Source organism: Cricetulus griseus, chromosome 3 (genome assembly GCF_003668045.3).
Source record: "Cricetulus griseus strain 17A/GY chromosome 3, alternate assembly CriGri-PICRH-1.0, whole genome shotgun sequence".
Classification (NCBI taxonomy): Eukaryota; Metazoa; Chordata; class Mammalia; order Rodentia; family Cricetidae; genus Cricetulus; species Cricetulus griseus.
This window is the reverse complement of record NC_048596.1, coordinates 186,296,912-186,324,012: the sequence shown is the minus strand read 5'-3', so window position 1 is coordinate 186,324,012 and position 27,101 is coordinate 186,296,912. Positions and strand designations below refer to the sequence as shown.

The 27,101-nt window shown below is 45.4% G+C and overlaps 2 protein-coding genes across 4 annotated transcripts in view; one reads left to right on the top strand and one right to left on the bottom strand.

Moving 5' to 3' along the window:
* The first annotated feature begins 557 nt into the window (after positions 1 to 557).
* Positions 558 to 14,352, top strand: Marveld3 (MARVEL domain containing 3). 2 transcript variants are annotated; one of them, XM_027405986.2, is made up of 3 exons: positions 558 to 985; positions 3,160 to 3,287; positions 13,715 to 14,352. In XM_027405986.2, exons 1-3 carry the CDS (start codon positions 558 to 560, stop codon positions 14,350 to 14,352), a joined length of 1,194 nt encoding a protein of 397 aa, XP_027261787.1. The 2 variants fall into 2 exon arrangements, with proteins under 2 accessions (XP_027261787.1, XP_027261789.1); XM_027405988.2 differs by lacking the exon at positions 13,715 to 14,352 and adding an exon at positions 8,185 to 8,795.
* Positions 14,353 to 18,116: 3,764 nt separating this feature from the next.
* Positions 18,117 to 27,101, bottom strand: part of Phlpp2 (PH domain and leucine rich repeat protein phosphatase 2) — a 71,908-nt gene continuing 62,923 nt past the window's right edge. For both annotated transcript variants that reach the window (XM_027405984.2, XM_027405985.2), the window contains exons 18-19: positions 26,245 to 26,476; positions 18,117 to 22,933 (exon numbers count right to left, since the gene is read on the bottom strand). In XM_027405984.2, coding sequence (XP_027261785.1) covers positions 21,779 to 22,933; positions 26,245 to 26,476 — 1,387 coding nt within the window. In that variant the 3' untranslated portion in view covers positions 18,117 to 21,778. The remainder of the gene's footprint in view (positions 22,934 to 26,244; positions 26,477 to 27,101) is intronic.

The following is a 27,101-nucleotide window of genomic DNA, read 5'->3' as shown; positions in this document are numbered from 1 at the left end:
CAAAAAAAGTTACCAACTCCTCCCACTGCTAAGCTCTCTATCGGGAGGCTCAAACCCATGCCCAGTGGCATGAAACTGTCTTAGCGGGTTTAATGATCTTAGTTTGGAACTGGGTATGTATCCCTGTAGCACACTTACCTAGACATGCAAAATCCTGCGATTAAAACCCAGTACCATGAAAGTAAATAAGCAGATGATTGGTCTGGCTTCCTGATGCCTCTACATAAGAGACATCGTTTGAAGGCCGAGCTGATTTGGCCACATCCCATCACCTGCTCTCTGGACCACTTAACTTTTGTTAATCCCATAACACCTAGGACTGACAGCTATTTCAACAAGAGCCTATCCCCCACCTCTACTCCCCCCTCCTCCGCCGAGCACCACGACCGCCCCCTGGCGGCCAGGGGCAGGTCACCTCTCGGGACCGCCCGAGGGCGAGTGCGCGTGCGCACAGGTGAGCAGCCGCTGCCCCGTCCTTAAGCCAGGCCACCTGCCTGGGAAACTTGTGGTTGGTTGTTGCTCTCGGGTCGTTTCCGGGCGGGGACAAGAACCGGGCTATGGAAGATACTTTGGGGACTCGCGAGCCCCGGGCCCGACCGAGAGAGCGAGACCCAGACAGGCGCCCACACCGGGACCGGGACCGGGACCGGGACCGGGACCGGGACCGGGACCGGGACCGCCACGTCGAGCGGTCGCGGGACCGAGCCGGTGACAGGCACCGGGAGAGGAACGGCGACGTGAGAGGAAACGGGAACCGTCGAGCGGGCAGGGAACGGAGGACCGACCGAGACCCGCGCCAGGACAGACACAGGGACGCGGACCATCGTGCAGCTGAACAAAGACCCTGGGAGAAGCCCCGCCAAAGCCGTGCGCGGCCAGAGCCCTGGGCACCCAGTTGGGACACAGCCCCGACCCCCGGGCCCGCGCCCTGGGGGTTCCCGGAGCCGCGGCCAAAGCAGGGCCTTGGGCGCCGCGGGTTGGACAGGTGAGCGGTGCACCTGCTGGGGACCCGGACCTTGTCTATTATAGCCGGTGCCCGCGGCGGTGACACTACGACGGCCCCAACCCTTTGTTTGAACTTGATTACCCAAGGAGAAAGGGAAGGTCCAGGAACCAGGGGAAGAGAGTTTCAGGACCGAAACCGGAACGGTTTAGAAGGCTAAGTGGGTGGGGCTAGCTAGAGGCTCCACTCAAGTGGCCAGATGACTATGCTAAGACTACAGCCTTGTTCTCAAGTTAGCCCTCCATACCTTTCAAAGCCCAGTTTCCAGGTGTCGGGGAGGGGGCGTGAGGAGCTGAACAAAGTTAGCCCAACTAAGAGTTAATAGTTGGACTTGATCCTCCTGCCAAGGCCATATGCACAGCAGACTTTTGCACTTTTAAACAAGAAACTAAGGCCACCTGAAGTTCTGAATGGGTTTGTAACTCCTTTGTGGGCGATGTCTTTCTAGGCAGCTTCATTCAAATCTTATGCTTGTTTGAACCTGAATGAACTAACTTCAACGTTAGGACCCGGAATTCCTCAACTTACCTGTGTCCTGGAAAGTTTGCTAATGGAAATAGAAAGGAGGACCACAGGTGGCCTGGTCAGCATGCCATCCAATCCCACAGATGTTAGTCAATGTGCAGACTATGAGCCAGGCTCTGCAGAGTGAGCAAATGGAGTAAATTAGATGTTTCCCCCATGGGCAAAATCAAGAAACCTTGGGTGAGACTGTCTTTTTCGTGTGTGTGTGTGTGTGTGTGTGTGTGTGTGTGTGTGTGTGTGTGTGTGTGTGTGTGTAAACAGTTTAAACAGTCTCACTCAAGGCATGGTCTTGCCCATTATCATTTCAGCTCCAGTCTGTCTTGCAAGGCCTTCTGAGCAGTTGTCAGAATTATGGACATTCTTTTCCCTAGAGACAACCCTTCTAGCTGATACCAGGTTTTATACTGTGATACCTGGCCTCTGCTGTTAGCCTTGGCGGCTGTGTCCACAGATCAGGGAGAGCTGCTATCATGAGTTTATGTTACACTATCTAAAACCAACTAGCATTACAAAAGCTGCGCCCAGATTCAGTCTGCTCTTTCAATCTTTGACACTAGCTACCTTTTCCCTGATTGCACCCATCTTGAACTACAACCAGGGGAGTACAAACAAGAAGTACATTTGCAGGTTTCCTTATAAACCAGAGGCCTGGTTACCCCATCTCACCCCAAGGTGAATGAAAGAAAAGCGCTTGTTCATTTCGTATCTAGAGATTTGAGCCAAAGGGCAACATCTGTCTGTCCTCCTCTCGAGTATTTATTGGAAGGAGGGGATGCAGTAATTTACTGTCAGGGTTCAGACTGGGACAGGCAGATGGCAATGAAAATAGCCAACGACAGCCCAGTGTGTCATCAGTTCCTACAAAAAAGAAAAGAAAACAAACAAACAAACAACAACAACAAAAAAAACAGGTTTTGGAAAGAATAAAGCTGGGCTTCTGTCTAAGCAGAGACAGGATCCCAAAGAAGGTGACCTAGAGTTGAGTTCTGTGGAAGAAAGATGGGAGAGTAAGAGAAAAGGTGTTTCAAACAGAAGAACAGCTTCCTCGGTGACCCAGAGGCCTTGGTCATCTTTAGAGATGGAGAGCTGCTCACTGCTGCTGGCTCAGTGAGTGTGTACAATGCAAGAGCCTCTTGTGCATTGATGAAAGCTTTAAGGATTTCACACCAAAGAAAAATGAGATGACTTCTGTGTCCTAGAAAATTCTCCTGAATCCACCAAGCAGAATGCAGCCTCCTTGGGCAGAGCACAGGATATATTAGACAAATGGAAAGACAGAAGGTGCAAGGGGTGGCCAAGGGAGAAGTGACAGAAAGATCTCAAAAGTAGCCTGGCTGGTTGTGATGGTACATGTCTATACTCCCAGCACTTGGAAGGTGGAGGCAAGAGGATTAGTTAGGGGTTCAAGGCCAAGCTCATTATTGAATTGGGAGTTCTAGTGCCAGTGGGCAAGGTAGTACAAATCTGTGACCTAGCACTTGGGAAGCAGAGGATTACATGTTTAAAGCAAGCCTAGGCTGCATACTGAGGAATGTATTTAAAAAAATAAAAAATAACAAAAATAAATGAAGTCTCAACAAATCATTGAGTTGCTGTTCTGTCCCTAATGTCTGTGTGCTCCTTGGTTCCAGTGAGCTTGCTTCGGAAAGATATGTGTCTGTACACTCCCACCCTGCACGACAGGAAGAGGAATATTACCAGTCTGAAGCTGAGGGGATCCTGGAATGCCACAAATGCAGATACTTGTGCTCGGGGAGAGGTGAGCCTTGAGGGACCCCATTTATATTCCAAATGGCTTGAGAAGAGGCAAAGTAGGGGTTGGAGGGGTGTGAGTTGCTGAATTGAAAGCCCTTTGAGTTCATTTCCATGTATGCATGGGGTTCTTGCTTAAAAAAAAAAAAAAGACAGGAAGGCAGGAAGGTCTGAACCATGCAATGGAGCTCCTGAAGCTTATCCAATGTGACCCATCTGAGCATGGGTCATCCCCCTGGGTAGAACTTGGTATATTCAGTGTGCTGGGAGTGGCTTGTGTTAGACCATGGTGCCTCTGGCACAGCAAGCTCCACAGAGGAAACATCATGCCAGCAGATAATCAACTTGCTCCTCAAACCGAACAGGAATGGATGGTCTCCTGAGAGACCCGATGCCAAGCAATCAGTCACTGGCTTTCCCTCTTCATCCTCTGAGATGTATAATAAGAATAGATTTTACATTAAGACCAGATTTACAGCCTAGCATGGTGACTTACATGTCTGTAATCCCAGCTAAGGCAGGATTGCTCTGAGTTCTCGACCAGTTTGGGTGACATAGCAAGACCCTGTCTCAAATAACAAACAAACAAAATCATATTCATACATACAGAAAAACAAAAATGCCATAAAACTACTTAAGCCTTCTGCATACCAAGGGCATTAATATTTTCTCTTTCATTAAAAACAAAAGCCAGGGACCAGCATGATGGTTCAGGGGTGAAGGTGCTTGCTGCCAAACCTGATGACCTCAGTTCAATTCTTAGGACCTACTTGGGGAAAGGAGTGACCCAACTCCCCCAGCTTGTCCTCTGACCTCCATACACATATACACACACAAATGAAGTTAAGAAATAAATAAAAGCCTGGCATGGTGGCATATGGTCAGCGGGTAGAGGAGGATCAGGAGTTCATAGACCAGCCTGAGCTATAGGAGACTGTCTCAATTTAAACAAGACAAAATCAACTTATTACGAGCCTTTAAAACTCTTGCTAGTGTTATCAGCTACCAGCCTGGCCTCCCAGATCCTGGCCTTACCAGCAAGGAAGAAAATCTGGTTTGTCAGGGTGAACCTGATGGTGCAGGGACTGTGCTTAGTTTGCTGAGGCTGCCTGTGACTAAGTGTGGAAACATCCCAGCCTACGGGGCAAGTCCACAGATGGAGATGTGCCGTAGGTGATATTGAAGGAGTAGCGATTATAGGATTATGAAGAACTTAGATGAAAGGCCTCTAAGCCATCTGGCTACAAGGATCTTCATCAGCCGGTTTATATATGCTACTGCCAGCGATGTCTTTAATCCTCTTAACAATTCCCAAAGTTCAGAGAGGCATAGCAAGTTACCCAGGTCACACAGCCCAATTGAGTGAAGGTACTGGAATTGAAACTTGGAGCCCCAGTCCAAGGCCTCAAAGCCTTTCATTGCAGAATGTTCTTCTCTGGTGTTGTAAATAACAGGAACAAGCTTTCGGCTGGCTGACAAGTTTTCTTTTCTTCCCCCCTTTCTGTGATTCATTTACCAAGAAGAAAGGGCAGGGCCTATGCTTCTGACCAAAACTCACCTAGAAATCCAGGGTTGATCGCTTCTGGATATTTGGCTTTGAGCCTACTGGTTGGGTGTGGAAGTCCCAGGTTGGAAAGCGTGAAGATGGTTCAATCCTCAGAAACTACAGACAGGAGCTATGAAGATGCTGGTGTTTGAAGCTCCCACACAGGTGCATGGGGTGGGGGAGCACCATGTGGAGAGACAGCTGTCTGCACCAGGACTGGCTAGAGCAGGGATGCAGGTTACCTGAAGGTGTTTAAGTCCACAGGAGAGTGGATCCTTTGTGGCTTTTTCTTTGTCAGTGAAATCATGTCACTCCACTCCCCACCCCTCCCAGCAAACAAGGCATCCTGTGGCCCTCTGGGGATACTCTGGAGTCTGGTCTGATTCACCCCTAGAAAGTTCAGTGGAACACTCAGACCAATAGAAAGAGATGAGTGCCAACTTCACTTTTGCAAGAAAGAAATCTCAGAAACATCTTTAGGGACTGGAAATCAAGATCAGACTGAGAGCAGGAACATACAGGAGGCTTCCCTTGACCCCGCCCCCGAGTCCTCTTGTGGGTGTAGATTCTGTTGGTTGACTGGAGGGACAGGTATAGTGATAGTTCAGCTTATTTGCATATGGAACACTTCCTCCTCCCCTGGCCTTAGAAGCTTAGTCCTTAAGTCACAGTGGTTTGTACTTACTGATAGCTTCTGGCCACTGCTGCAAAGCATCCTTGAAAGTGATTTTTTGGCGAGGCACGAAGGCACACAGTAGCAGTCCCAGCAACCTAGGAGGCTGAGATGAGAAGATCAGTTGAATCCACGATTTACATCAATCAAGGTGACATAAACTGTCTCAAAACAAAACAGGCAAGCTGGGCTTGGTAGGACACACTTGAAATTCTAGCACTTGAGAGGCTGAGGTGGGAGAATCATAAGATTCTGGGAGCCTACACTATGGAAGAAGACTCTTTCTCAAAAAAATAAAGTAATTTTTTTCATTTTTCTCCCAATTAATACTGTTGTTTTTCCCCCTTCTGTGTATGCATGCAGACCTGAAGACAATGCCACATCAGTTCTCAAGTGCTGTCCACCTTGTATTTTGAGATGGGGTTTCTCATTGGCCTGAGACATGCAAATAGGTTAGGTTGACTGACCCTCAAGCCCCTGGGATCACTCATCTCCACCTCCCTAGCACTGGATACTACACATTCATGTATGTGCAGCAAGCATATTACCTATGGAGGAGCTCTCCAGGGCCTAGAGTTGGCACTTCTGTTGTCAGGAATGCTGCTATTTGGCTTAGAACCTTCAAGTATGGCTGTTGAGAGTATTTGGGGTTTGCATTTCAAAGGGACACTTTCCTAAGAGGAAGTTATATTCTGTTGAAGGATGCATGTATCTGTGTTACATAGCTTTGTATACATACATATATGCATACAGTAGGAAATGTTGCTGTAATAAAAAAAATATATCCAAGCAAAACAACTTCAGAGATCAAGGGTCACAGTCTCAGAAGTTTCAGCCCATCAAGACAGGGAGAGAGTCTTTGGAATCAGTCCACTTCCTGGTAGCCAGAAAGCAGAGACAGGAGGAGGGGCCAGGGAGGAATGGACTTCCCTCAGAAGAACCTCTTTCCTGTCTGTGTTCCATCAGAGCCTCTAGTCTGTTGGTTGGTACTGCCCACATTAAGGGAGGGTCTTCTGCTTTAACTCTCTGGAAACCCCACAGATTTACCAACCTCCCAGGTTCTTTTCAGTTCAATCAAGTTGACAGTCACTATCAACCATCATACCATCCCAGCCAAGAGGGCTATATCAGGGACCATGCAGCCAGGGCATTAGCTTGTGATCCCCTGAAAAGGGTCATGGAAGAAACTACTGTGTGGTCTTTTCCTAATTCCCTCCTTTTTGATAATTAATGCCCTAATATAGTACCAGTCTGTACTGAGTTGTGTCAGGATTCCCAAGTGCAGCTGACTCGAATGGAGCTAACTCACAAGGGGTTCTGGAGACCTGACCTGAGCCAGAGGTTGAACTGCAGTTCTTGGGCTCCAGTGTCAGCCTATGAAGGCCTGTGAGCCCCAAGCCACTTTGTCTGCACAGCCCTGCTTATGTTTTATGGATCTACTAAGCCTAACAGAAGAGGGAGGAACTCCGTGAGGGCTCCAGCCCTTCCTGTGTTCCATTAAGAAAGTCTCTCCAGCAGGAGGTGAAATATATGTGAGGCCTTGAGTTCCCATCTCTAGTACCACAAAAAAAAAAAAAAAAAAAAAAAATTGTCACATAGCAATGCACCGGAGAAACCTACATGCCCCTTCATCCCCTTGAAGTGGTTAAATTCATTATGATGCCAGGAATGATGGCACATTCCAGTAATGCCAACCCTTGAGAAGCTGAGGCAGAAGGATCAAGAGTTGCAGGCTAGCCTGTGCTACATGGTAAAACTGCTTCAAAAAATTTAACCCATTAAGAGTAATCTATACATCTTTAAAAGTCCTGAGGTAAGGCTTGAGAGATGGCTCAGGGGTTAACAGCACTTGCTGCTCTATGACGAGGCCCAGAGTTTGGATGTGAACCACATCCTGTGGTTCACAAATGTCTGTAACCAAGCTCCAGGAGATACGACATCTTCTGGCTTTTGGGGCACCTGCACACACATGAACATATACTCACACATGTAAACAATAAAAATTAAAGATAAATCTATAAAGTAGATTCATGTTTGCAGAGATATTAAAAGATATTTAAAATTAAAATTTAGATGTACTGAGATAGGGGGAAATGTATATCTATAGAGGGGGTAGCTCTCATGTAGCCCAGGCTAGTCTCAAATTTACTGTGTAGTTAAGGGTGGCCAAGAAGTCCTGACCTTCCTTCCTGTCTCTGCCTTCAAAGTACTGGAATTACAGTCATGTGCCACCATGCCTGGTATTTTTACATGGGTGCTGGGGATCAAACATGGGTTCTCATGATTACAAGGCAAGCATTTTACTGACAGCCATCTCTGCTTGGCTTTTTGTTTGTTTGCTAGTTTTTGTTTTTGTTTTTCAAGACAGGGTTTCTCTGTGTAACAGTCCTGGCTGTCCTGGAACTCACTTGGTAGACTAGGCTGGCATTGAACTCAGGGATCCACTTGACTCTGCCTCTTGAGTACTGGGATTTAGGTGTGAGCCACTGCCACCCAGCCCTGTTTGGCTTTTTTGAGCCTTGTGCTTTTCAGTATCCCTGCTGCCACCTGACACTAACTGTGTAACCTACACTGCCCACTGTGGGCAGAAGAAGGAACCAATGGGCTGAGCTTCCTGGGAAGGCTGGTGAAGAGTCTCCTAGTGCAAAAACAGCATGTTGGAGCAGTAACACCCTTTTCTTACAGCCTGCTGCCAGATGTTGGAGGTTCTGCTGAACTTGTTGATCTTGGCCTGCAGCTCTATCTCTTACAATTCCACAGGGGGCTACACGGGCATCACCAGCCTGGGGGGGATTTACTACTACCAGTACGGAGGGGCTTACAGTGGCTTCAATGGTGCTGATGGGGAGAAAGCCCAGCAGCTGGATGTGCAGTTCTATCAGCTCAAGCTGCCCACAGTTACTGCAGCAATGGCCTACAGCGGAGCCCTCATGACCTTCTCCTGTCTCCTCATCCTCGGGGGTGTCCTGCGGGTCCCATGGCACTGTCCACTGTGTCTGGTGATCGAGGGCTTGATAGATGCGCTCATCGCTGGGGCATACATCCCAGCCTTGTACTTCTTCTTCCAACACCTCTCTGCCGCCTATAGCTCAGACGTGTGTAAGGAGAGGGAGGCCCTGTACCAGAGCAAAGGGTACAGTGGCTTCAACTGTGGTGTCCATGGGGGAGACATAGGAGCAGGAGTTTTTGCAGCCATGGGCATTGTGGTCTTCACCGTGGGAGCTGTCCTGGCCTTTAGGGGTTACCGAAAAGTCAAGAAGCTGAAGGAGAAGCCCACAGAAATGATTGAGTTTTAGACTTCTGGAATGTTCCGCCGAGTATACATGATAGAAGTCACTTTCAACAATAATCTTTCACAAGAATTCTTTGATGTGGAACTTACTAATGCTTCCAAAATACCAAGCTAGTGTAGGTATGCTAGGTTTAGCTCCTGGTTGCCTGGAGCAGTGTTTCTCTGACTTCTGGAATTTTCTATGGATGTGGTGGCACTAACCAAAAATATATCAAAACTGAAAACACTAGAGCCTGGCATGGTGGTATAGGCCTGTAATCTTCTAATTCTAGCACTTGTAAAGCAGAGGCAGGAGAATCTTGAGTTCAAGGCTAGCCTGGGATATATAGCAAGACCCTGTCTCCAAGCCAGACATGATCAGGGCAGAAACTTATCCTTGGAGTTCACAAAAAGCTACACCGATTGAGACAGCTCTGCCTGAACTGTCTGTTCTAAACTCAGCTCTCTTCGGTAGATGCACCTGGCCTTCCACACCTGGCCTGCACTCCAACTCTGTGGATTCTGGGAGACACTTCCCCAGAAAAAAAAAAAAAAAAAACTTAAGTTGCGAGGGCGTGGCGTAAGGAAAAGAGAATCAGATTAAATTCACTGAGCTTCAAAGAAATCATTCTACAGGCCCCTTACAGGCCCCAGTGCTCAATAAGCATTTGTACCTCTTGTAAATGTGCCATTGTATGAAGACTCCAACCCCGTAGCTGGTATTCAGGATCTACCCAAAGAAAAGAATGTGAAGTCTTTTTCCCAACAGAGGAATGTTACTTTTGGCCAGATAACTTCATGGACTCGACTATGTGAATTACAGCCTGGGGCCATTGCAGAATATTCTGGTATAAGTGAATATGTTCTTTGCTTGATAGGAATCTAAGCATTTCAAAGAAAATTTTTAATTTGGAAGCGGCAGTTTTCTTTATGTTCATAATATATTATTCACTTAGATGCCATTGATTGATTTAGAAGACTTTGGGTTTAGGGACAGAATCAATTGCATACCTCTGCTGTACATGGTTAGAAATCCTCTGTTGAACACTGTGAGAGATGTTGCTCAAAGAAAAAGGGAGATTTTTATTTTTCGTTCTATAGATATCTTTACTGCACATATTCATTTATTTTTGCAAAATAAAAAGATCAAACTGACTTGCTTGCCTTGGATTCTTTCCCCCTAAAACAATTACGTACAGCGCAAAGGCAGAAGCAGATACAGAATTAAGTAGAGTGTTACATGGTCAGTTACAGAGACAGCCTTGTTCAGCAAGCTGCTGTTTATAGCAAAGATCCAGGGGACTTCAGGGTCTCTGCTTCCACCTCTGCCATCTCTTCACAGACCTGACCCATCCCAACTCGAGACAGATTGCAATGCCTGCCCTGTTTTCTTTTTCTCTAATATATCTGCCTTAGCAGCATGCTTAAAGATACTTATGACTGTGCAAGGAGTACTTTGGCTAAGGCAGGTCTGGCTAGTCTGTGTCTGGGATCGTCCCTGTAGTTGTATTCCTTCAATAAACCTTGCTATCTCTGCACCTAGCAGAAGACATGGAAGCCTAGATTTCTTCCACTTCAGCCAAGAGATGTGTGCTGTGTGTACCACAAGGAAAGGGGTCATGTTTCCCATCTCTTGTATCAGTACAGTGTTTCTGTTTCTACATGCTGATGGAAGGAGAATCAGGGTAGGGAAAGATGTGGAGTGTGGGAGACAGCTGCCCCCCACCGGTGACATCTGGGCTGGTTCATCGTTTGCTGTACTTACAGAGCCTGGTTGAAGAGTGGGCAGTTTGAATCTGATGTTGAATTTTAAATAAGAGCAATACAGTTTCTCAACTCTCAGATCCCCACGCTGCTGTGTCCCCTGGCTTTAAAGGAATTCATGTGGGCCTACAGAAGAGAGGCTCAGCCAGCTGTGCCTGAAGACTGTAGAAACAGCAGCTGCCCCTTAACTGCCTCTATGATAAACATGGTGCCTATTAGTGTAATGGATAGTTTTCTTAGTCTCTGGGAAACAGCACTTTTTCAAAATTCTCCCCATTTCTTCTCACATTTCATACTGCTCTCCTCCCATTTTAGAACATTACAGAGATGCCTTACTATCCATTTATGATTTCCAAGGAATTTTAGTCATGTATTAGCATCCACAGGGATTGGCTCAGAGTCCCCTCCAATATTTAAATCTGAGAGTGCTCTGGTCTCCTGTATAAAAATGTCATGGTATTGATGTATAACATTATCTATAGCCCCCTGCTATCCCTGGATTGCTTATTCTTAACAATATAAATGCTATGTAAACAGTTGCTAAAATGTATTGTTTAGCGAACACCGCTAAGAAAAAGCCTGCTTTGCTCCATGGTTAGACGCTTTTCAATCTTTAGTGGACTCTTCCGGTGCAGAAGCTGCAACTGGGGGAGCTGATTGTTCCCCCCTTACACTCGACCCTTCCCACAGGCCTGTGGGAGAGGGAGGTGGGTGGGTCTGGAAGCCTTATCTTCATTCATCAGATAAAATGTCTAAGGCTTAGAAGGGCTTCAGTGAGCTGGGCAGGGTCATTGACCAGTAAAGAGTATTCGAATTCAGGGTTCATTTGCATTCTTGCCTCTGCACCCCGAGAGGATGATAATCAGACTTCTAGAAGCTAGAAGTGCAGCCTGAAGCTTCTTCAGGGAGCCAATGACAGGGACAGACAATAGACAAGAGGTGTTCAGTCTTAGCCCACAGTCTCACTGCCTTGTGGAATCTGCAGATCTGCCAGACTTCTAAGAAACTCCTACATATGTGCAGCCCAAGTGTCTCTCTGTAGAAACCTGGTTGAGCAAACTGGTCCGTCCATACAAGCACGCCGGAAGTCATGTAACGAATGATGTGGCCACTGGGCAGACTGATCTGGAGATGCCACTGGCATGGGGTAAAGAAACCAGCAGGATGCTTGATGCTGCATGTGCTGCATTTATGTTGGGGGGACAGGGGAGGAGGAAGGTGCAGCACAGATTTTCATGTTTTCATTTGCATAAAGAAAAGCTGGAAAGTGAACTGAGGAGATGGCACCGTGGGCAAAGTGCTTGCCTCACAAGCATAATGACCTCAGTTCAGATCCCCAGAATGTGTGTCAAAAGCCAGGCTCAGTGGGGAACGCCTGTGGTCCCTGTGCTGGTGAGATGGAAGGCAGAGAGGGTGTACCCTGGAACTCAATGGTAGCTAGCTATTCAAGCCTTTTTGGTGGAGTTCCAGGTCAGTGACAAGACCTGTTTCCAAGAAAAGGTGGGAAATACCTGAGGCATGTGTATATGCACGACCTCCCCCCACAGACATGCATACCTGCACACATACATACATGACACATGCATATACACACAGAGAGAAAGAAACAGAGACAGAAAGAAGCAGGGGCGTATTAGAAGGTTATGAAAATGCTAGGAGTCGTGGTGGCTGGGGAACAGTTTGAGGACATCTGGGTTACATAACAAGACTGTTCCTGGGGGAGAGGAGAACATGAATGAAAATTTTCAGTTTATACTACATGACATTAGCTTTTTCTTCCAAACTTTTCATTTGAAATCTCACAAGAAGTCACACGGCAGTACAGAGTGACCTTTTGTGCCCTTCAGGCGCTTTCTGCAGTTGTGATGCTGTAAGTGAGGATAGCGGGACCCAAAAATGTGGTGATCTTCAGAGCTCGAGTAGCTCTCACCTGTTGCACACAGACTCATCCGTGCGGTTTTATTGCTGTATTAGTGTGATCACCACAATGAAACCCAGAAGCACTCCATTCCAGCACATATCTCTAGTGCTATGTGTACCCTCACAGCCACACCCATCCCTTTCCTCCTCTCTCTCCCACTTATCTCTGTCCCAGGAACCACCCGTGTGCCTCACGGCTGGGATTCTGTCCCACTGAGAGTGTTCCACAGACCATGTAGCCTTTGAGACCAGAACTCCCCCCTCCACACACACACACTCATAATTACCTTGAAACTCACCCAGGCTGTTGCAGGTCCACTCCTGTTTATTGCTGGATAGGGCATTCCCTGGGGATGAGTGGGGGTCGAGTACCTGAACCATTCTCTGCTCAAGGGTAAGTTCTCTCAGCATTCGGTTGTTACAAATAAAGCTGCTACTATGAAGATTCACAAACATGTTTTTGTGTTTTTCTTCCTTTTTTAAACTTTGAGGCTGGCTCTCATTGTGCAGTCCAGGCTAGCCTCCACTAAAGGCTCCCCTCCTCAAACTACCAAGCAACTTTATTTCTTTAGGGTTAATTGCAGAGTCACATGGTACACATATATATTTTTTTAAACTACCCTAAACCAGTTGCAGTACTACACACCTGTAATCCTAATACTTAGGAGGCTGAGGCAGGTAGATAACGAGTTCAAGGCCAGCCTGGGCTACAAACAAGACCCTATGAAAAAATAGTATTTCTTTTTAATTTTTTAAGTCTCTAAGTTTTTCAGGTTGACATTTGATTTTTTTATAAGAATGTGTATTTTATATATATGAGGGTTTTCCATGTGCAATGTTTGCATACCTGTTGCCCACTGAGGTCAGAACAGGGCACAGGATCCCTTGGGATCAGTTACAGAGGTTGTGAGCTGCTGTGTGGGTGCTGGAAACCCAACCCAGGTCCTAGGCAAAAACCACAAGTGCTCTGAGCACTGAGCACTGAGCCCTTGCTCAACTCCTCCAACTGGCAATGTTTTTTGTTTGTTTGGTTGGTTTTGTTTTGTTTTTTAAGTATGTTTTAGAAACAACTGGGCTGATGTACAGCCCACTGGGAGAGCATTTGCCTAACATGCATGTGTCCTAGGTCCCACCACAAGCACTCAGATTTTAAATGACTTGTTTTTTAAGACAAAACCAAGAATACTGATAAGGTTGCTGAATCAGGGGATCCCTAGTTGATCTGGTGAGTGCCTTAAATCAGACTCTCTCTTCCCCCAGGTGTGGTGCAGATAGTGGAGGTGATTTTGAATGGCATGGTTCTCATGTGCATCGTGGCCTCCTACTTTGTCCTGGCCGGATTCAGTGCCAGCTTTGCCAGCGGCAGCGGCTTCGGGAATAACTACTACTCACCTTTTGAGGGCACCGAGCTGGAGCAGGTTCGGCAGCTGGACCAGCAGTACACGATCCTGCGGTCGCCCCTGATCTATGGTGGCGTGGCTGTTTCCCTAGGGCTGGGCGTCCTTACTATGGGAGTTTTACTCCAGGGAGCCAAGAGTCTAAGGAAGCTGCCCGGGAGGTGGCTGCTGCTGGAGGCCACTTTCAGCCTCTTGGCTGCAGTCGGCTACTGTGTCGGCATTGGCATTTACCTGCATACTGCATTGCGCATCAATTCCACTGACACTTGCAAAACCAGAGAGAGGCTCTATGCCCGCAGGGGTCTCACCTGGATGAACTGCCAGCTGGCAGGCACCGACGGGGCAGCGGCCACCTTTGCTTGCCTTCTGGTGATTATGTACACTGCCAGCGTGGTACTAGCCCTGCGGGGCTACCGAGAACAGAAGCACTACAAAGACAGTCAGAATCAGCACCAAAATTATAGTGATGTCCCAGAATATGTGTGGTCTGGGACACTCTAAGGAAATCTGAACTCTCCTTTGTTCCTCCCCTTCAAGCACACAGGTAGACAACCATGACTTCCCAAGCTCCCCCAGGCACCAGACAGCATCCTTATGTTGTGAAGGTCTGTTGGCCAACCCCATGAAAGATTGGGGTTCGAGGAAGATCATATTTGTTGAAAAGAGCCATCTGGCAAGCCTGGGTATGCCCTGGTGGTAGGGCTCTGGCCATGTAGTGAGGCCATAGTGTTAAGTAGGAGACTAGCCAAAGAAATTTTGAGAGCTGAGAACACACCAGAGGGTAGCATGTGCAGATCCTCCCTCCACTGTAAACAGAGCTATAGCAGAAAACATGAAAGGGCAATCTTCAGGGCTAGAGAGATGGCTCAGTGGTTAAAAGTACTGGCTGCTCTTACAGAGGACCCAGGTTCCCTTTCCAGCACCCACGTGCCTCACAACAGTCTAGAACTCCAGTTCCTCTTCTGGACTCCAAGAGCACTGCATGCATTGGTACACATACACACACGCAGGCAAACAGTCATAAAATTAAAAACCTTTTCTAAAAATGGGTAACAGCGCACTGTTGTACTTGGCAGTTGTGGGGTCAGGCTCCAATGAGTAACTGCTTCTCTCTCCTTGAGAGAGCTAATCTGTTAGAGGGTACCAGGGCTGTTCTCCAGAGATGGAAGAGGGGTTGGGCTACTTACACAGGAAGGGATATGCTTTTAGCTTGATTCCTCTGTAGGATTCCAGCCTCATAGACCAATGGAAAATGTTTTCCACTAGCTGTTTCAAGTAGGTGTGTGTCTGTGTGTGTAGGGGGGTAGGTATCCATTGGAGTTGACTTGATTTTTATTTTTAAACACAAGTCTTCGATGGTTGGAGACATGGTCCAGCAGGTAAAGGTATCTACTGCCAAGCTGCAAAGCCTGAAGGCCTGAGTCTGATCCCTGGGGTCCTCATGGTGGAAAGAGAATGGACTCCCTCGGGTTGTTCTCCGATCTCCTTGCTCACACCATGGCATCTGCACACTAGCACACATATATAGGTAATTCTTGTGGGGCCTGTCAAAAGTAAACCTCATGCAGAAATGGAAAAATAGGGCTGGAGAGATAGTTAGGCAGCTAAGAACACTTTACTGCTCTTGCAGAGGGCCCAGGTTCAGTTCCCAGAACTCACATGGCAGCTCACAACCATCTGTATCCAGGGATCCAACACTCCAATTTGCCATCTGAAGGCACCAGGCACACAGATCACGCACATACATACAGGCAGGCAAACATTAAAATGTAAAATGAAAATGAAGGATCTTGTAATAATGAAGCAAAACTCAGGAGAAAATAGCCACCAAGACATCTCTACTGTTTGGTTGATATGTCTGCTTCACTATGTCCCCCTTGGCCTGAGTACTGACTAGTGTCCCACACTAAGATATGATGAGTGGCAAAGAAGACTGAACAATTGCCAAATTCAAATTGTACACCTGAACAAGTGACTAGCACCCCAACACATTATTCTCATTATTTCCTGGGTATTCTTCTGCTCACCTTGGGTCTTTCACCAGATAAAGGAAACTTTGACCTATAACCCCAGCCCTTCCCAGCTGGCTCTTGAGCAGCAGCTCCTCTTCTGATTGGAGGCCATCAGTGAGTAATCACACTGCTTTAAGTCCAGAGTTCAGTGTTGGAAACGCTCTAGCAAATTTGATGGGATCCACTGTTTGTCAGGCATGCTAAGACTTGTTATTTGAGTGCCACAAATGTGGAGACAAGGTCCAAGAAGGACAAGGCCTGATGTTCCTTACCAGTGAGTGACTCACTGTGTGACATTACTGTACAGTGGTAAAAGCACTACCTAAATATTCTGGTTGCATTTGGCACTGATGAATGATGCTGTTATTTCTGTTTAATAACAAAAACTGCCTAACACAGGTTATCTTTCCTAGGCACAAAATGTTTAAGCAGCAGAGATAAGGCTTGGACACAAGCTAGAAATAGCAGTTAATAGCACTTGCTGCTTTTCCCAGAACTCAATCATGGGCTTTACAACCTCCTGTAACTTAAGCTCTTAGGACCTGATACCCTCCTTCTGACTCCACAGACACCTGCACTCACATGTGACATGCCAACACATACATACACACAATTAAAAATAAAAATGCATCACATGTGTATATATATACATATACATATACATATACATACATACATACATACATACGTTTGAACTCTCTGACTCACACTAGAGGGTGTTACTGTAACAGACAAGTTCTTGTGGCCTTTGGGACACCAGAGAATACCACACAAAGTGGACAACAAACTTGGAAATATCGCTTTTGCCATCCTAGCCCATATAATGTGTCTAGTGGGTCAGAGGTATCAAGTGGAGGTTCAGTGCTTGCCTGGCACACACACTGAGAGGTAGTTGATCTTGCTTGAAGTCCACAGACTAGAAGACACCCAATGAGGGCAGAGGTAGCACCAATTCAGAGGCTTAACTGGATGGCAATCATCCTGTAAGCCAACACTCACCAAGTCTAATGTCCTAATGTCCTGCCTTAAATGGCCGGGATGCCAACCAGGGCCAATTAGCTCCTTGGGTCCTGTGTTAGCATCAGCTGTGACTACTTAAGGAGCTGTAGTTTCCTCAGATGATAACCCTCATTAAGAACTATGTTGTCTGTAGTGAGCTTTTGTGGAGTGTCTCACATAGCTCAGACTGGCCCCAATCTCGTTATGTAGCCATGGCGGGCTTTGAACTCCTGATCCTCCTGTTTCTTCCTCCCTAGGGCTGGAGTCACATATGCCACTATGCCTAGGTGGCATTTCCTTAAACATAAAGAAAAATCTTCAATGAATGCGTCTTTGTTGCTATTCCAGTAAAAAGGTGCAATGGGTTGGGTATGGTCTGTGTGTTCTCCAGGGGTCTGCTGTGACTGAAGTCTTGGTCTACAGGATGGCTGTTGTTTTGGGGAGGTGGGTCCTATCTGGAGGTTCTTAGATCACTGGGAGCTTGAGGCAGATGGTTACCATGGGATTCCTGGGCAGTTCCTGTCACTATCTACCATCATGTGAGCAGTCCAGAATTGACCTGATAGTATACTCCTGAGCCTGTGAAACTGAGCTAGAAAATAAGGTCAATTTGGTTTCATGATGCCCCTCACTTGTTAGGGCTGATTAGGTCTGCCTGGCTATGCCGTGTCCCTTCCTTTTCTCCACTATTCCATGCATGTCTCTGAAAATAAGTCTAATAGAATCTCCAAGTAACCTCAAAACTGTGAGCTAAACAAACTTCTTTCTCTTCATAAATTGCCTGTGTCGGACATTTTGTTACAGTGACACAAAGCTGATTAATAGAAAAAATATGATATTTTCCATGTGGGGAGAGAGAATCATTCTTTTGGAGAATACAGCCACTGGTAGGTCTTCCATGCTCCAGTGCATGGTCCCACACCCATGCTCTTATGGGAAGGACTAACTGGACTTAGTAGGAAGTTATAAAACAAAATGAAGTTGAAAGGGGTGTCTTGGAGGAAGTTGAGAGAAAATGGGGGACAGATGTGATTATATTTCCTTGTCTACCTGTATGAAGAGTTCAATAATAAAGAAAACATTCTATTCATTGTCTTAACTCCCAGCTTACAGTGTCATAAAATAGGTTTTGCATTTTGTCCTTCTTTTTCCCCTAAAGAAAGACTACAAAAGTCCTAAACATACTTTTAGTAAAGAACCTCATTCTACATATAATTATAGTTCTTCATAAAATATTTATAAAGCAAAGGCATGGAAAAGATACTCCATTTTATTTTATTTATTGTTATTATTTTTTACAAACAATAGATTTGCTGCAACATGCTCTGGCTCATATTATTGAATTAAAAAATTTAACACATTTCAAAAATATCAAAAATACACTATAATGAGTCTTAGGACTACAATACAACAATGATTGCACAAAAACCAAAGATATGAGCCCACTGTCTGGATGACATCCATTGGCAACAGTGAGAGAAAACCCTATAGCATTTGGGAGAGGTGCATGAGATTTAGATTACAAGGAGCTAATGCTGATTGGCTGATCACCAAATGACGGTACAGAGCAGATGTATGTAGCTACTTCTCTCAGTCTAGAGAGTGCTTGCCCAACCACAGGGCAAAGTCACTGCCCGGAGAGAAAGATTAACCTGCCTTGGGGAGTCTGAAAGGCTCCACCCAGAGGGAAGTAAAAAGTGACACAAGACAGTTCTAGAGTGATGCTGCAGACATCACCAGATGGCTTGGAGACGGATTCTTTAGTAATTGGTACATTTATCAGTAACAGCCAAGTGCTCCCTTACAGAGGTCTCTTCATTAATAATTATTGAATAGATAGAGAAGGTGAGCCTGTGATTTCCAAGTACCTGCTTTTGCTGAAGGTCTACACAGAAAGAAGAGCACTGTTGGATATTCAGAGGATCAGCCCAATCTGATGGTCTGGGAAACAGCACTCATCACACGCACTGTAATAGCACCCAGAGATTACCAGCTGCTCAGGTGACTTTTCTGTACGCCAGGGAAACAAGTTCACTGCTTATTGCACATGTATGCTCCACAGTAGTGTAATCAAGCCTTGCTTGTGTCAGGAGTGGTCTGCTCAATGACTGGACTCCAGAGCGGCACCAGAACTTCATTTCCTATCAACAATGGACTTTTCAGTTGTCTGTCCACTGGGTTAAAACACTACCTTGGCTGGAGGGCATAGACATTCTTCTTTGCCAGTGAGCCTCCTGAACTGCACCTACAGCCTGGTGTGTTCTTCCTTCAGAAACCCTGTTTGGTTTGGTCTGAGGAAAGAACTCATGCATACCAGACTGGATTTGAACTCTCTCTGTAGCCAAGGATAACCCTGAATTCCTGATCCTCCTGCTCCCAACTCCCAAGTGAGGATTTGCAATTGCATGCCACTGTTCCACCACACCCGGCCTCAGAAATTCACTTAAATTAATTAAATGGTAGATGCAGACAGAGACTTAAGAATCCTACAGAGAGTGGGTACTCTGTGTAAGAGGTAACTGGTCCTCTGGCCACCTGGACAACACATCCTCCGGGTAAAGGGATGGAAGGGATCTACTCATCTGACAGCCTATCCAGATAACATCAGCTGATCACCTCACTGTCAAAGGAGGGGTGTATTATGTTTTGAGGAATGGACTATGGCCTTTTAACCCTCTGTTTTTAATACAGAGTAGTGATAGGACATGAAAGAAAGGCAATTACATAAACAGAACCATCGGTTTTGGTTTGGCCTATATTGAGGTTTCAACACAACCTAAGGAATCCTGAAAACTCCACCACAAAGGACACTGGGAAGGCAGAGTTCTGCTAACACAAAAGTAAGTATGTTTACTTCTGTCAAGGTTATCTCAGGACTGGGTTTTGAGGTGACGTCAGTGAATGGGGCGGTAAACAAATAGAAGACAAGAAAACAGTTCACATATAAAGACACTTTTTTTTCTAAGACTATGCTACTGAAGTGCTATTTTTCAAATAACTGATTTCTCAACATCACCACTGTTCTACAGCTCAAAGGGTCTGCGGAGGCTGCCTTACATCATCCGCACCTTGTGTTTTCCCTTCATTCTCATTTTCTTTCTTTTTTTTTATTTTCCTCATACAAAAATAAGGTGACAACACAGTTTCTCATCTCTCTAACACACCTAAACTCTGTGTAAGCTACTGTGTCCCACCTCAAATCAAAGACCTGAGTTCTAACATTTTCCAGTAACTGACAGTAGTTTGACAGAAGGAAGTTAAGTGTTCCTGATGACTTTGGGGCTCAAGTTCAAATTTTTGAGGGCTAAGCATTAGGTAGCAACTGGAGTGAGATAGCATCCCCCACACCCCAGTGTAACCTACTGATAGGCATATGAGCACAGGGCCTCTGAGGACAGGATATCTGTGAAAGATCATCTGTTCTTTAGTATTACTTTGAACAAAAACTTCCTCTCCAAACACAAAGGAAAAATTCATGCTCCCAATCTTATATTTAACAATTTGCTTCTGATAAAGTAAATTAAAAATTGTTCCAATCTATTTTTTTAGTTGTGCAATTTATCCTAAAACTTCACAGCTCATTTTCCACTGAGTAAAATCAAGCAATGCCAAAATTTGTATCAATAAATAGGAATTAATTTCCATGTAAACCTAATGGAAAAAGCAACAGAAATATACAAGAAGCTGTAATTTGCTATGATTATATGGAATATGAAAAAAATTACAGGTTTTCTGTATGCTTGGCAATTTCTCAGTTGAACAGTCTTTCTTACCCTGGTGTAGAGCCCAATGCTCTGAACTGTGTCAGCAGAATCAGCAGCATTCTGAAGGGCACACTGTCAAACACTACAGGGTGAGTGTTCAACTCACTACCACCATTCTAGAAAAACGTCCTGCTCTTGTGAGAAGAGCAAGTCTAATCTGTGCACTCTGTCTGCCCTGTTCCCAGCTGGTCTCCTGCTACAGAACCGCTTGCTATCACTCAAGGTGTCAGGCTACTTGTTAAGAGCTCTCTGCCAACTCTCACATGTAGGAAAGGAGGCGGATAACAAGCAGCTTGCCCTGTGATCCTAGTTCCTAGCAGGGGTCAGCTCATCCAGGGCCCAGTCTCTTTTTGACTTGGGGGAAGGAGTCTTAGTTCTCACTCCTTCCCCATTTCCACAAAATAACCCCCCCACCCCAAGTTTCTCAGGAGCTTCATAGTCTGACATTCAACAGATCGATTTCCAAGACTCTTGCAAGTACCCTCAAAGGAGGCTCCAACTCTCAGTTACCTTTACCTATGGACAAAAGAGCTGGGCTGCCTCTAAGAAGATTGGCTCGAGTGCAGATTCAAAAAAAAAAGATTCACAGTCAATGAAAAGTGCTCTTGTTACATACATTACATACATAAATTACCTGCTTGAATGGTTCTGTATCTCCAATAGACATCATTTTGATAGGCTGTATTCTCGTAGAGAATGAAAAGCCATGTGACTAGTCACATCACCCCCCACTAGTTAGTCTGAGACATAAGGTGATTTCTCTGTCACAGAGATCCATCAGCAGCAATTAGTAAAGGGAATCAACCTTCAGTTACTTCCTCCACAGGAATAGTCCCTTTCCTGCCCAGGCAGGCAAATTCTCAAATGATCCTAGGAGAGAAGGGGTTAATGGCAGGTGGCAGGACTGACACAGAGTAACATCTGTGGTCTCCCAGCAATGCTGGGAATCCAAAGAAGGTTCCATGTGAAGCTTAACACTGATGGCGGTACTAGCTCACCCAGAACCAGACCCTGATAGTGTTCAACTTTTTGGCTCCAAATTCTACTCCACACATCTATGGTTTGAAACACTGAGGCAAAGCATCTCCTAAAGGTCCCTTCCCCAATACCACATAGCCCTCCCTCATGCTGTGCCCCCTTGGGGCAGCATCATCACAGCGCTGTATCAAACTCTTCTAGCGGCTCAGTCCGGTCCTCTTCACTGGGCTCGGGCTCAGGCCTGTTCTCCTGGTGCTGCTTCATCTGCTCCTTCACTTCTTCTTCCAGGTCACGAGGCACAACAAACTGATCCTCGGGTTCCAGCTGAGTGGGGGCCGCAAAATAGCCAGTTTTCCTTTTGGGTGCTTCTGTAGCCACCTCAATGAGGTTCAGGCTGTCTTCTAGGGGCACAATGGAGCCATTGGAGAGTTTCTTTCCATACAGACAGGAAGTGGAGGGAGACTTCTGTAACTCTGTCTTGTCTTTGTTCATTGGCAGAAGTATTCCACTATTCACACTATTCTGTCTTCGGATCCCAAAAAATAACCCTCTAGCATGTTCCTCTGGACACGGGATGGAAGAATTCTTTGGGAGCGTAGGGGAATTCTCAAGGTCTCTTCCTCGACAGCAGTGGATGTCGACCTCTACCTCTACCCTGCTGCCATTGGTTATGACCCCTTCAACAGGCTGGTCATCATCACTGTCCAGTCCATTGTCAGACTGATTGCTGGAAAAAGTAGCACAAGAAGGCTGGCGCTGGAAAACTCCTGAAGTGGGTATTGGGTGCAGGCTACAGCGCCTCTCTGGCCTTGGAAGCAAGCTAGCCTCCAGGCCCACAGTGTTATGCTCATCAGAAGCCGTGGAGCCCACTTCGCTGCTCACCTCTGAGGTGGACATCTCGCTGCTGAACTCTGAGGCAATCCCACTACTAGAGGAGGGAGTGGTTGGCTTGGGGGCATCCTTGATGGTGGCAGTTGAAGCAAATCCCACAGGGCCTGGAAGGCTGAGCCCGTTCATTTCACAGGTGCAGCCTTCCTCACCAATGTTCAAATAAACCACCATTGCCCCCACATTGTCCTGACAACCGTAGCTCTGCGCTAATGTGCACAGCTTCTTAGCGGCAGCTAATGGATCTTGCACGTGACGCACTGCATTGACAGCTTCTAAATATGACAAGTGTTCCCATAGTGCTTTGTTCCCCAAAATCAGCAATTCATCTTGAATGGTAAGTGGAGTAGAAGATATGTGGGGCTTGGGAAGGATCCATGGGTAGAGGTATGTACATCCCAGCATCCGGGTACAGCAGGTTACCCCATTCACCTTGTTGTCCTAGAGGTGAGAAAAACACAAATTCTGAGAAAAAAAGCAACAGTGATATGCAATTTGGTCTTTTTCTAAATCATGGTGTTTAGGGAGAGAAGGGGGCCTGACATGGGCTTTTGAGGGAGAGGGAACTGGGATTGACATGTAAAACAATCTTGTCTCTAATTTAAATTTAAAAATGGAAAAAAAAAAAAAAAGAAAGAAAACCTCAAACTTCACCCCCAATGACACACTGCCTCCAGCAAGGCCACACTTACTCCAATAAGGCCACACCTCCTAATCCTTTTCAAATAGTGCTACTCCCTGATGACTAAGCATTTAAATATATGAATCTATGGGGCCATTCTTATTCAAACCATCACAGGAATATACAGTAAAAATGTTACATTATTTGTTCTAGGAGTAGTACAAGTAGACTCATCAATGTATAGAAATTTAAAACAATATAACCATACCATTATTATAGCACAGAGTTGAGAGGATTAAAGTTAAATCCAATTAAAACTTAGTGACTAACAAGCAGTACTACCTCAAAAGAAACTTGTTTTAACAGGAAAGGCAGGATATCCTCAGCATATCCTTAAATAGAGAGATGTGTCTGGGAAACCATGAACAGAACCTGTATCACTTCCCCATCACTATAGTGTTTTTTGAGGCCAAAACTCAGATGGTACATTAAAGGCACAATGGAACTAAACAATTTCAAATGGGTTAGAGAATCTTAGCTGCTGAAGCATTAGACAAGTCCCAAGGTTATTGAATGAGTCTGATTCTCAACCTCTCTGTTGAGACTGTGACCAGAATGAATGGATTCAACAAGTGTCTGGGTGAGTTTAAACCAAGAGGAAAAGGAAGTGCTCTCATCCAGATGGGAATGAACATATATTGATACCTCTCCATGAAAAGCAGACACAATCTCTAACATCACCAAGATAGGTAGGTAGGTAGGTAAGTAGACAGACAGACAGACAGACAGACAGACAGACAGACAGACAGACAGACAGACATTAGAGCCAGAAGACCATGAAATTTACTGGAAGATAATGTCTTCTATACATGACAAGGATGATGGATTCATGAAATCTCAAAAACATGGCTACCTAAACAAGACCTGCACAACAACACCAAGTGGCATACCAACATGTACAGGAAAATCTCACTAGGCCCTAGCACTAGATGAAACACTACAGGCAACTGAAGGCAGCTGAGCGAAGGAGACTGAGTCTTCTTCAGGTTCAGGACCCCAGATAGGTTATCTAAGCCTAGGTGGTCAGCCTTAAACACACACATGCACATATGAGCAACATCAAATGAGCTTGGGCTGTGTGTGTGTGTGTGTGTGTGTGTGTGTGTGTGTGTGTGTGTGTGTGTGAGAGAGAGAGAGAGAGAGAGAGAGAGAGAGAGAGAGAGAGAAACAGTAACTGAAGAAGAGGTCATGAATTTGAGAGGGAGTAGAGGGAACACAGGAAGAGTTGGAGGGGAAAGGAAAAGGGGTGGAAATAATGTATAATACTCATGAATGAAATTCTCAAATTAACTAAACATATTTTTAAAGACTCAAAAGAAACTATAAAGCAAAGCAAAAAAGTTTATGCTTTCTGAAAATTAATTCAAAATAAACCACAGACCCAAATTTAACACTCAAAGCTATAAAGCTTCTAGAAGATAAAACAGACAAAAATATGAATAACCTTGGGTTTGTCAGTGCAATTTTAAATTTAACAGCATTCAACAAAAACCAGCAGAATTTCAGTCATTAAAACCCCTCAAATGCCAAGATGGCTCAGCAGGTAAAGGCACTTGCTGTGCAAGCCTGGAAACCTGGAACCCACATAAGGTGAAAGAAGAGAACTGATCCCAGGAAATAGTCCTCTGCCCTCCACATGTGGGCTGTGGCTGTGTGCCCTCTCCCAATTCATATCATGCATATACACAGAATAATAAACAAATGAAAACACTAAAAACCATGGCCCTTTAATACAGTTGCTCATGTTGTGGTGAGCCCTAATCATAAAATTATTTTCATTGCTACTTTATAACTGTAATTTTGCTACTGTTATGAATCACAATATGAATATCTGTATTTTCTGATGTTAGGCAACCCCTGTGAAAGGGATTGCCTGTGTTTAACCTACCCAAAAGGTCACAGTTGAGAACCACTTGCTAAAAGGCACCACTAGGAGAATGGAAAGATAAGCCACAGACTGAGAAATACTTACTGAGCACACCTAATAAAAGACTTCTTTCTAAAATAATACAAAGAAATTTCTTGACATGCCTTTAATCCCACCACTAGGGAGGCAGGCAGATCTCTATAAGCTAAAGGCCAGCCTGGATTACAGAGTGAGTTCTAGGACAGCCAAGGATACAGAGAGAAACCCTGTCTTGAAAAACAAAAAAAAAAACAAAAAAAAAAAAAAAAGGAAGAAAGAAAAGAAAAATCTCTTAAAACTCAACCATAAACAAAATACCAATCCCATTTAAAATTTAAAATGGGCATAAGACAACAACCTTCTTTGAAGTAAACAATGTTCATATATAACTACTAATTTCAGAAGGTTATGCTAATTTCTTTCTTTCTTTCTTTCTTTCTTTCTTTCTTTCTTTCTTTCTTTCTTTCTTTCTTTCTTTCTTTCTTTCGAGACAGGGTTTCCCTGTGTAGATTTGTAGACCAGGCTGGCCTTGAACTCAAAAGAAATCCACCTGCCTCTGCCTTCCGAGTGCTGGGACTAAATGTGTGTACCCCCCAGCTAGGTTATGCTAATTTCTAGGAGAAGAAAAATTACACAATAGCTGCTTGATACTCCATCATAAGGAGAACAACAGGAGTACAGTGAACTGTGTGCAGTAAGCATAGGAACAAAACTGAGACTCTGCATCTCAGGTTTTCCTGCTGAGAATAACAAAGCCGGATGAGCTGGGGCCTCACTAACATGACCACAACCTTTGTACTACCTGCCAGCCACTCACTAACTACACCTTTTCATTTTTGCTTTTTGCTAGTCACTAACTGCTCAGCGGATTTTGTTTTATTTTATTCTGAGACATGGTCTCACCATGTCCAACTCCCTATGTAGACCAGGCTGGCCTTGAACTCAGAGATTCACCTATCTCTCTCTCTCCCTCCCCAAGTTCTGGGATTCAAGACACCATACCAGCCTATAGAGTTCCTTTAATACTGAAGCCATTTGAACTGAACCTTTATCAGGAGATGAACACAAGTCATGAGAGGAAGAAAATGGACCCTCTCTGTCTCTATTCAAACAGCTTTCACTGGAGCTGGGGAGGAGACATGACTGGCAGAGAGCAAGACGTACCTCTGTTATGATGGCTTTCTGATCCTTCACTCTCTGTGCCTCCTCTGGGTCCTGCTCCAGGCTGAAGATTTTAGAAAGTGATACTGGCTTCCCACCTCGGCACAGGACTGCTTGGCATGTGCCAACGTTGGCTACAGTCAAGCTAAAACTACTTGTTGGGTCGGCAGTGTCAGGTCGAATGTAGCACAGGAGGGCAGAGGAGCCCAGCTTCTGGCCAGCCATTCCTAATTTCCTGCGGGGGAGGGGTAGAAATGAAGACATGACAGCTAGTTTAGAGAAAAGAGGTAGTCTTTTACACCCATGGCAAATCCCTCTCCCTCACCTACCCAGGCAGACTCTTGCTATGGATGGTAGGGGTGGTAAAGAACCTAGCTTAGCACTCTCAGCTGATGAAGACTTTAAAGGGGGTTTCACAGGGCACAAGTGGGGGCATCTTTTCCCACAGTTTCTGGGTCTGATCTAAACATCCCTATTCAGGAGCTTTCAGACTTCAGCATATCGGATGCACGTAGAAGGCCTGGTCACCATTAGAACAGAATGTTGGACCTGGTCCCAACCCCAAAGCTTCTGATTTGGTGTAAGAGGCTGGCTCTACATGCTTAACAAGTTTCTAGTGAGAATGCTGGTCCTGGAAAAACACTCTGAAACACCCAGGTTATAAGTTCCTTGAGAGAGAGGCCATGACTCAGCTTGCACTTCCCACATACATACATACATACATACATACACACACACACACACACACACACACACACACACACCCAGGTTATAAGTTCCTTGAGAGAGAGGCCATGACTCAGCTTGCACTTCCTACATACACACACACACACACACACACACACACACACACACACACA

Coding starts and splice junctions, on each gene's coding strand:
- Marveld3 (XM_027405986.2), top strand. CDS start 558: ATGGAAGATACTTTGGGGACTCGCGAGCCCCGGGCCCGACCGAGAGAG. Junction 986..3,159: donor GGGCGCCGCGGGTTGGACAG/GTGAGCGGTGCA, acceptor CCTTGGTTCCAG/TGAGCTTGCTTCGGAAAGAT. Junction 3,288..13,714: donor ATACTTGTGCTCGGGGAGAG/GTGAGCCTTGAG, acceptor CTCTTCCCCCAG/GTGTGGTGCAGATAGTGGAG.